The sequence below is a fragment of the Euleptes europaea genome, chromosome 4 (genome assembly GCF_029931775.1).
Source record: "Euleptes europaea isolate rEulEur1 chromosome 4, rEulEur1.hap1, whole genome shotgun sequence".
NCBI lineage: Eukaryota > Metazoa > Chordata > Lepidosauria > Squamata > Sphaerodactylidae > Euleptes > Euleptes europaea.
In genome coordinates, this window is record NC_079315.1 from 15,950,870 (window position 1) to 15,961,008 (window position 10,139).

The 10,139-nt window shown below is 45.9% G+C and overlaps 1 protein-coding gene across 1 annotated transcript; it reads left to right on the top strand.

Annotated features, from left to right (window-relative positions):
* Positions 1-464: 464 nt before the first annotated feature.
* Positions 465-9,801, top strand: APTX (aprataxin). The gene is made up of 7 exons (XM_056848565.1): positions 465-597; positions 1,982-2,028; positions 5,285-5,620; positions 6,796-6,855; positions 6,957-7,183; positions 8,256-8,359; positions 9,644-9,801. The coding sequence occupies exons 1-7, from the start codon at positions 468-470 to the stop codon at positions 9,796-9,798; spliced, it is 1,059 nt and encodes a 352-aa protein (XP_056704543.1). The 5' UTR covers positions 465-467; the 3' UTR covers positions 9,799-9,801.
* The last annotated feature ends 338 nt before the right edge of the window (positions 9,802-10,139 follow it).

Consider the following 10,139-nt stretch of genomic DNA (forward strand, 5'->3'; position numbering starts at 1 on the left):
CTACAAATGTAGAATTTTCTAAATGCTTTTTTAGACGGGCGGGGCCCCAGACAAACTGAAGATGGGCGAGGCCCCGACAAACAGCTGAGCTGCCCCGCAGCTCAGCTGAGGGGGGGCATGGCAAGGTGCTCAGCCACAGCCTCCCCCGTCCAAACTGAAGACGGGCGGGGCGCCCTGACAAACAGCTGTGCTGCGGCCGCAGCTCAGCTGAGAGAGAGGGAGGGCGCCAGCGCAGGCTTGGGGAGCATGGGCTTGGGGAGAAGGAGCACCGCCCTCACCACGGCAACACGGCACAGCCCTAGGCAGACGTGACGGGTCTGCGCGTGCCCACAGAGAGGGCTCGGCCTGCCGGCTGTGGCACGCGTGCCATAGGTTCACCAACACAGCCCTATGTAATCTCCTAGACCATTTTCCTCAGCTGAAGTGAAGTAAAACCGAGTCTTTCTCTTTTCCCCTCCTTGAGAACAATGTATGCGTGCTGGCTGGTGAGCAAAGACCGAAGCTGTCCGCGAATAAGATTGCCGCACTTGGAAGTGGTGGTGATCGGGCGAGGCCCGGAGACAGAAATAACAGACAAGAAGTGTTCACGAAGACAAGGTAAAGGGCAGATCCTGGCTGCAGTCCTAAATATGCCAAGTATTTACACTAAGGAAAGCCCACTGAGCTCAGTAATTCTCCCTTCTGAGAAAGAATGGCTGTTACCGCACTTGGTATTCCCAGCGATGTATTAAGAGTTTGAAAATGTTATAAAAAATACTGTTCGCACTTTCTGTGTATTCCCACCAATGTTTTAAGAGTTTGAAACTTATAAAAAATACTGTTCGCACTTTGTTTGGCCCCTTTAGCTGTGAAGACGTCTTCCAACCATTTTTTAGCCGTAAAAACCCTTTTAAAGCGATGTTTTTTATAACATTTCCAAACTCTTGATTCATCGCTGGGAATACCTAGTGCGGTAACAGCCTATATTTAGGACTGCATTGTATGTTTATTTTTCTATTTTGGTAGAATGGGGTAGTGATCTGTAAATGCCCAAAACAGGACTTCCCACCCTGAATAAATACGTATATGATCAGACTGAATCTCACTGAAACCTCTGGGGCTCGTTGTTGTTGTTTTTTTTAAAGCTTTTTAGTAGAAATCAGTAGCAAATCTGATTTAATTTTTTTTTTAATGACACTCTGTTCTTACAAGCTAGATAGCATAAACATAGGGGGCAAATAAGTGCTTTTTGTAGCAGCGCTACTTTGCTTTCTTTCTCCCCTGACTTAGAAGATACCAGGACAGAAAAGGTCCCCGATGACAGATAAGGTTGCTTTGAAAGCAAAATTGGTTGCCGGCCCAGAGCTAGGGCATAAGGCGGCACATTCCTTTGCTTTAAAAGGCGGTTGTCGGGAGGAAAAAAATTCCTTGCCCTCGGCAACTGTTTTTGTGGAATGCTGGCCGCCAAACAGATTGCTGGGTTAGTTGGTGTGAGACTGAGATGAATCTCCTGGCTGCAGTTGTTTTCCAGCCTCGGCATTTGATTTTCCTGGTTGGAGAATAAAAGCGTGTGGATTTATATCCTGATTTTATGCAAATGAATTTTGCTTTGTGTTTTGGATTTTTGTGTCGGCTTAAATTGCCTGGCTCTGTGCTTAATGCAGTTTTCTGTCACTTTGAGAGCCAGCATGGTGTAGTGGTTAAGAACAGTGGTTTGGAGAGATGGACTCTATTCTGGAGAACTGGGTTTGATTCCCCACTCCTCCACATGAGCAGCAGAGGCTAATCTGGTGAACCAGTTTCCCCACTCCTCCACATGAAGCCAGCTGGGTGACCTTGGGCTAGTCACAGTTCTCTCTGAACTCTCTCAGCCCCACCTGCCTCACAGGGTGTCTGTTGTGGGGAGGGGAAGGGAAGGTGATTGTAGGCCGGTTTGATTCTTCAAGTGGTAGAGAAAGTCAGCATATAAAAACCAACTCCTCTTATTTTTTTTTCTTTCCAGTACAGCTAAAAGCAGACTGCAACAAAGGTTTCGTCAAGGTGAAACAGGTATGTCTTCTTCACACTGCCTTGCCGATAGTTCTAGTTCCTGGCGCTTCATATGACTTGAAAGAAAAGATAAGAATCTGTGTGTTTTTTAGGAATTAGCCTTCTGGCACAGAGTCAATGAGCAGCTCTGGATGCATCCTAGGTGTCTGTAGGGTTTGTCTGCTTCGGTCTCCACTTTTGCTTCTTTCAAGACAAGGTTTCTGGCCCTCATGATCACAGAGGAAAATGTTGAAACTGCTTTGGGTGGTGGGATCGACTGCTGGAGACCCACATGCTACAAATTGTAAGCCACTTCCAACCCAGTTTTTAACTGGCTTGGCTCCTGACCAAGGACTCTGAGAACTGTAACTCATTAAAAGGATTAATTATAACCGCAGCAAAAAAAAATTATACCCTCAGCAAAACTACAGGAGAGAAGGTGGCATGGTATATAGCCCAGTCTAATCAGATCTTGGAAGCTAAGCAAAGTTGGTACTTGGATAGGAAACCACCAAGGAAGACTCTGCAGAAAATAGCAGTGGAAAACCACCTTTGCTTCTCATTTGCCTTGAAAGACCCTTGCTGGGGTCACCATAAGTTAGTTGTGACTTGACAGCGCTTAGGTATGTAACAAAACTACAATTCCCAGGATTCTTTTAGGGACGTGAGAGCAGTTGAACTGGTTTCAGGCTGGTTTAAATGTGTAATAATGGGGGTTACCGCACTTTGTATTCCCAGCGATGTATTAAGAGTTTGAAAATGTTATAAAAAATATTGCTTTAAAAGGGTTTTTGGATACCATGGCTAATAAATGGTTGGAAGACGTCTTCACAGCTAAAGGGGCCAAACAAAGTGCGAACAGTATTTTTTATAACGTTTTCAAACTCTTAATACATCGCTGGGAATACAAAGTGCAGTAACCCCCGTAGATGTAGCTTCAGAAACCCAAAACAGCTTTCTGTGGGGCCTTCTAAGTTGTATATCTGGGCCACTGAGGACAAATCATCTTCCCTTTTTTGTCCGTCCCCCCCTTCTGCCACAACCCACGCTGAAACATTCTGTGTGGGGGAGATTTTGGTGGGGTGAAATCAGTTATGAAAAGCATTCAGAAATATTAATACCAGGGACAAAATACTGGATTTTGTTGTAATAAGTATGGCTGTGAGAGAGAGAGTCATCTTGTGAGCCATAGAGTGAGGGTTATTTGATTCCTTTACCCATACATTTTGAAATATTGTCGAAGGCTTTCACGGTCAGAGTTCATTGGTTCTTGTAGGCTATCCGGGCTGTGTGACCGTGGTCTTGGTATTTTCTTTCCTGACGTTTCACCAACAGCTGTGGCAGGCATCTTCAGAGGAGTAACACTGAAGGACAGTATCTCTCTGTCCTTCAGTGTTATTCCTCTGAAGATGTCTCCCACAGCTGCTGGCGAAACGTCAGGAAAGAAAATACCAAGACCACGGTCACACAGCCCGGATAACCTACAAGTAACATTTTGAGGTAACGGAGTGTGTCAGCAGCTGCAGCACCAAGTGGAGCCAGCGTGGTGTAGTGGTTATGAGCTGTAGTTTGGAGCAGTGGACTCTAATCTGGTGAACCGGATTGGTTTCCCCACTCCTGCACATGAAGCCAGCTGGGTGACCTTGGGCTAGTCACAGCTCTCTTAGAGCTCTTTCGCCCTCACCTACCCCAACAGGGTGTCTGTTATGGGGAGGGGAAGGGAAGGAGATTGTGAGCCGGTTTGATTCTCCCTTAAGAGGTAGAGAACGTCGGCATATAAAAACCAACTCTTCTTCTTCTGTATTCAATCTCTCACCTTGATGAAAGCTAGATGCTTAGGTAATGCTCCGATACTCATGGCCATGATTCACCCAGAACGAAAAGTGTGAAACAACTTCGCTCACAGTCACCCTTAGCCCAAGTTTCACCAGAGTGCACATGTCTTCAGAAGAATCTGCTGATTCCTGATTCTGGGCCTGGTGTCTTTCTTGACGCTCTTGACAGCTATGCTGCGTCATTGCCTAAACAGCTGAAGTAGCAAGATAACCATACGCCGCTTGGCCTGAAAGGAGGAGGCTGTGGGAGATGGATATTTGGGTTCTTTTTTAGCGACCAGCTAAGCGTAAGGAGTTCCTAGTTTAACCCCCCCCTTCTTTTTTTGAACCAAACTGAAAGGGGCTTTCTAAAGGTTGACAAGGAAGTCCATGAAGCCAACGTTGAAAAGAAAATCTTGACTTCCTTCTGACTGTGTTGTGTATTTTACTGAAATCGGGGAAAACTCAACCTTCTCTATACAGAACGGATACAGGCCCTCATGTATTTCTGTACCTGTGGCAATAGGAAGGGAAGCAGTTGATCTGTGCTAAACCCAGTAATCAGAGGGGCCCAATGGAGTTCCTTGCCCCCATGCCCATGTTCTGTCTATCCATTGATTTCACCGGGGAAGCAATGTTTCAGAAACGTAGGGAGATTTTCCTTTGCCGTTTCGCTCCTGTATAGCTTGCGTTTTTGACAGGTTATTTGTAGGTTTTGGTTGACGCTGCCATTTTATTGTTTTGATCGATTGTTTATATGCTGCTGCTTCTTTAAGATATAACCAAGTGACATTCTGGGAACTGACCCTAGAAGCTAAAATGACTAAACTGAGGCTGTCGGACTTTGGTCACGTTATGAGAAGACAAGAATAACTGGAAAAGACAATCATGCTAGGAAAATGTGAGGGCAGCAGGAAAAGAGGAAGACCCAACAAGATAAAGGAAGCCACGGCCCTCAGTTTGCAAGACCTGAGTAAGGTTGTTAAAGATAGGATGTTTTGGAGGACGTTATAGGGTTGCCATAAGTTGGAAGTGACTTGACGACACTTAACACACACATTCTGGGAAAGGAGATGACAGTTAGCGGACTTTAGTACTGAAGTAATCTTGGTTCTGTCACTGTTGTAGTCCATGTTTGGTGTGTTCTTAAGAAATAAAAGTCAGTGTTTACTAGATTTCCTGATTTCCCCAGTGATTGGAGTGTAACATGGGCACATGGCAACCTTGGTATGTGAGCTATCTCATAAACTTTAGACACTATATTCCTGTCTGAGCTTGCATGGCAGTATCAAGAACGTAACTTATGTTTACCCCATTCCAGGTAGAGTCTGCTGTTTATGGTAGTTTGAACATTCAGGAAATACTACACGTCTTTCTTTTTTGTTCCTGGGATGCTTGACTACTACTTATGTAGGCCTTGGTATGGTGATGAGCAACAGTCGGTATTTTATTTTATTCCCAAGTTAGGAGTCAACCCAACCAGTATCAATCTGGTGGATATCGGCAAGGACCAAGACATTAAACTGAAGCCAGGGCAAACCCTCCACATTGTCAATAAACTGTATCCCTATGCTGTACAATTCCAAGAAGAAACGGGAGCGTGTGTTGGTGGGGAAGCCACGGGACTAAACATTGGAAAAAGGATGCCTGTAGAATCTGAAAACCGCAATGTGGAGGAAAGCGTGCCGGGGAAACGTGCAAAAATGGAGCAAGAGGGCCTGCGAGGCTGCAAGTTGGGTTGCAGGCTGAATGATGGTAAAAGTCCCGCTGTTGTTCCCGAAACATCTTCCGGCAAGAAGGTAAGCAGAAAACTGTGTCATGTTAGTGACGTTTAGTGACAAGCAACAGCCCCGACCTACCTAGGGCTGCATTTGCTTCTTGGAGTGGGGTAGATAGGAGGAAGAAGAAGAGTTGGCTTTTATATGCCGACTTTCCCTACCACTCAAGGAAGAATCAATCCTGCTTACAGTCACCTTCCCTTCCCCTCCCCACAACAGACACCCTGTGAGGTAGGTGGGGCTGAGAGAGCTCTAAGAGCTGTGACTAGCCCAAGGTCACCCAGCTGGCTTCGTGTGGAGGAGCGGGGAAACAAATCCAGTTCACCAGATTAGCCTCCACCGTTCATGTGGAGGAGTGGGGAATCAAACCTGGTTCTCCAGATCAGAGTCCACTGTGCCAAACCACCGCTCTTAACCACTTCACCATGCTGGCTCTCACACTGGAGTAGTCTGGTGGGATCCAATCAGCGGTGTGGGGCCTTGGGGGCAAGGCTGGGCAGTCTACTCCTTGGCGCCAGCCAGAAGGGGCAGGGGGGCTACGCGACAGCCCTTCAATGGGTAATACAGTAAAGTACTTTCTATTTGGAAAACGATGTTCTCACTGATTGTTGCTTCCAGGAGTGACCTGTGGAAGTATCCTCAAGGGTGTAAGCCCATGTAGGAGTTAGGAATACCTTCTGGAATTACACAAACTTGTGCGTGTGTGTGTGCGCGCGCTATCATATCTTAAGCAAACCTTGTGATGTGACCTTGCTGTATTAGAATCATAAGAGTTGGAAAGGACCACCAAGGTCATCTAGTACAATCCCCTGCACAATGCATGAAATCCACAACTACCTCCCCCCCACCCCACACCCCCAGTGACCCCTACTGCATGCCCAGAAGATGGCCAAGCTCCCTCTCATGAGCTGCCTAAGGTCATAGAATTAGCATTGCTGACAGATGGCCATCTAGCCTCTTCTTAAAAACCTCCAGGGAAGGAGAGCCCACCACCTCCCTAGGTGCAATCCTTTGCAGAGTTACTGTATTTGAACATGCTTTAGATTGGAGTAACTGCATAAGGTTTCATGTTAAGCTGTCATCTAAAGGCAGCGTGTCCTCCTGAACTCAGAGAAACTTATTTCTGAGCATACAGAGGACAAGATTGTCAGACATTTCAGAGGGAAAGTTAAGAGTCTCTTGTTATTGTTCTTCAGGAATTTGGGGGGCACTGGAGTCAAGGCCTGAAAGCTTCTATGCAAGACCCAAACATGCAGGTAGGAATTTCTGGGTGACGTATAGGGCTCCATATCAGTAAAAAAAAAAATTCTGTAAGTTTCTCATGTAATCATGCACCATTTCATTCTTTCTCTGCTAGGTTTACAAGGACGAAAGGGTTGTCGTTATAAAAGACAAGTATCCCAAGGCTCGCTATCACTGGTTGGTGTTGCCGTGGCAATCCATCTCCAGCTTGAAAGCGGTGACCGGGGAGCACCTGGAGCTGCTGGAGCACATGCACGCCATTGGGGAAAGGATGGTCCAGCAGTGCCCTGAGAAAGACACCTTGCGCTTCAGATTGGGCTACCATGCCATTCCCAGCATGAGGTATTGCACGTTTAGACTCGGAACTACTTTTAATTTTTAATTGCAGAAGTCTTGATGTTATAATGAACAGATTCCCCCCCCCCAGGCCTTATAATGGCAGAACACTGGAAAATGAAATGGGGAGGGGGTGTGGCTCAGTGGTAGAGCATCTGCTTGGCATGCAGAAGATCCCAGCTTCAATCCCCGGCATCTCCAGTTAAAGGGACTAGGCAAGGAGATGATGGGAAAGACCTCCACCTGAGACCCTGGAGAGTCGCTGCCGGTCTGAGTAGACAATACTGACTGTGATGGACTCAAGGGTCTGATTCAGTATAAGGCAGCTTCATGTGTTAGTCTCTGTATCAACTCCACAGGCCAACCCTGCTGCTGTATAATATTTATAATGGGCTGTGTGTGTTATGGGCCATCTTTCAGCAAGGAAAGGCTTCTACTGTGGAAGGAATGCCGTGTTAGTCTGTCTGTAGCAGTAGAAAAGAGCAAGAGTCTAACACAATTTCTGGCAAGGTATGAGCTTCCATGAGGCATAGTTCACTTTATCTGAACTGTGGCTCACATAAGAAAGGCCATGCTGGATCAGACCAAGGTCCATCAAGGCCAGCAGTCTGTTCACACAGTGGCCAACCAGGTGCCTCTAGGAAGCCCACAACCAAGATGACTGCAGCAGCATTGTCCTGCCTGTGTTCCACAGCACCTCATATAATAGGCATGCTCCTCTGATCCTGGAGAGAATAGGTGTGCATCATGGCTAGTATCCATTTTTGCTAGTAGCCATGAGTAGTAGCCCTCTCCTCCATGAACGTGTCCACTCCCCCCTTAAAGCCTTCCAGGTTGGCAGCTGTGACCACATCCTGGGGCAGGGAGTTCCACAATTTAACTATTTAAAGTTCCAAAGTTTAACTATGCTCACAAAAGCTCCTGCCCAGCCAGAATTTTTTAGTCTTTAAGGCGCTACTGGACTCTCGCTCTTTTCTACTGTGGAAGGAATGTTCTTCTGCTTGTGGAACAGATCCATTGGATCCATCTGTTCCAACCAGAGGTGCCTGTTCTTTTTGTTTGTTTGTTTGTTTCACAGCCACCTACATCTTCACATCATCAGCCAGGAATTTGATTCCCCGTGGCTCAAAAACAAGAAGCACTGGAATTCTTTTACCACAGAATACTTCATAGATTCCCAAGGTAATGATTCACGCCATCTGTTTTAAATTGGGATGGGAGGTGGCATGGTATAGCCTTATCTGACTAGATCTCTGAAGCTAAGCCGCGTCGTTACATGGATGGGAGATCACCAAGGAAGACTGTGCAGAAGAGGCAACTGCAAACCGCCTCTGCTTTTCACTTGCCTTAAAAGCCCCTTCTTGCGGTTTCGACCTGATGGCACTTTAAATTAAATTGATGGTATGCTACACTAATTTGGTACTTCAAATTAAATTGATGGTATTTTAAGTTACTCTTACTTTTCAGGATCGTATTAGACATGACTCTGAGATATATGACTGGTTCTCCCATGATTTTTTAAAATATTAAAAGCAGCTGCAGCACCCTTCCTTTCAGTTTGATTGGGAGGGTGGGGCAGGGGAGTGGGAGCTTAGTTTTCATTGCTCTCCCCATCCCAATTTGTCAGTTTAGAAGACGAAGAAGAGTTGGTTTATATATGCTGACTTTCTCTATCGTTTAAGGGAGAATCAAACCAGCTTACAATCACCTTCCCTTCCCCTCCCCACAACAAACGCCCTGTGAGGTAGGTGGGGCTAAGAGAGTGTGACTTGCCCAAGATCACCCAGCTGGCTTCATGTGTAGGAGTGGGGAAACCAATCCTGTTCCCCAGATTAGCCTCTGCCGCTCATGTGGAGGGGAGGGGAATCAAACCCGGTTCTCTTAACCACTACACCATGCTGGCTCTCCCACCCTGTAGCTGCTCTTTGCCTTATGGAGAAATAACATGTACGATTCCATTGCTGCCTTATGGAGAAATAACATGTACGATCCCATTGCTCCAGGAATTTTTCTCCTAGCCCTGCTCTGATGCAGGAAGTGAACAGAATTGCTCCCTGTGGGAGAGTAAAAGTGGGGAAAGGTTCCGTTTTTGACACTCACATGCCCTTGTGTCTCTGGATGAGTTATTCTTCTGGGCATGCCTCCTTAGAATCTGTAGGCACACCCCCAGAACAGAAACTCATGCCAAAATTTAAGAGGTGGGCTACTGGAGAGGCTGGGCAATTCTCTTTGATGCTTTAATAGCAACACTAGTGATATATTAGATTCAGATTTATTGGTGGCCGCTAAGCTTGTGTCATGCCAGGGGAGGTCCCTTTATTTCCACATACGCGAAAGCAGATCTGTTCCTCTGCATGGCTATGTGAAGTTTTTGGCACGTTTCATAATCTTTACTGTAAGCATGCGGCTGAACCTTTTGCCCCAGTTACATGACATCTGGGTTTGTTTGTTTTTCATCCCCTTCAGATGTGATTGGAATGATCAAGAAAAAGGGCAAAGTAACTGTGAACAGCCAGGCCCCCGAATCCCTGAAGGCGCCTCTGAGATGCCACATTTGTAAAGAGCCGCAACCCACTATCCCTCAGTTAAAGGCACACCTTCAAAAACATTGGCCAAAATGAGCAGAAGACTCTGCTTTCCAATATGTTCATTAAAACGTTATTATTTGTTGTGGGAATAGAATTGTATTGCTAAAAAAATTTTAAGACAATAGCAAGTATTCTTTTTTTTAAAAACGAACAAGTAATGCACCAGTATGAGAATATTTAAAATCACTCCCCTGGTGCAGTGTGACAAACTCCTGATAGGATAGATATTATATAGAGGAGAAACACTGTGTGTAAAAGAGCTTCTTTGTTCAGTGGATTTATGTGATCTTTTGCCTCAGAAGATGATTGGTTGTATTTGGTATCTTTGGATAGGAGGGAGAAGTATCCCTTAAACTTTTTTTCCTCAAGGGGAT

Bases quoted from the DNA above. Each gene is read 5' to 3' on its own strand.
- APTX (XM_056848565.1), top strand. From the start codon at position 468: ATGTATGCGTGCTGGCTGGTGAGCAAAGACCGAAGCTGTCCGCGAATA. The intron at 7,184-8,255 runs GTATTGCACGTT...TTTGTTTCACAG, and splicing joins CATGCCATTCCCAGCATGAG to CCACCTACATCTTCACATCA. The intron at 8,360-9,643 runs GTAATGATTCAC...CATCCCCTTCAG, and splicing joins ATACTTCATAGATTCCCAAG to ATGTGATTGGAATGATCAAG.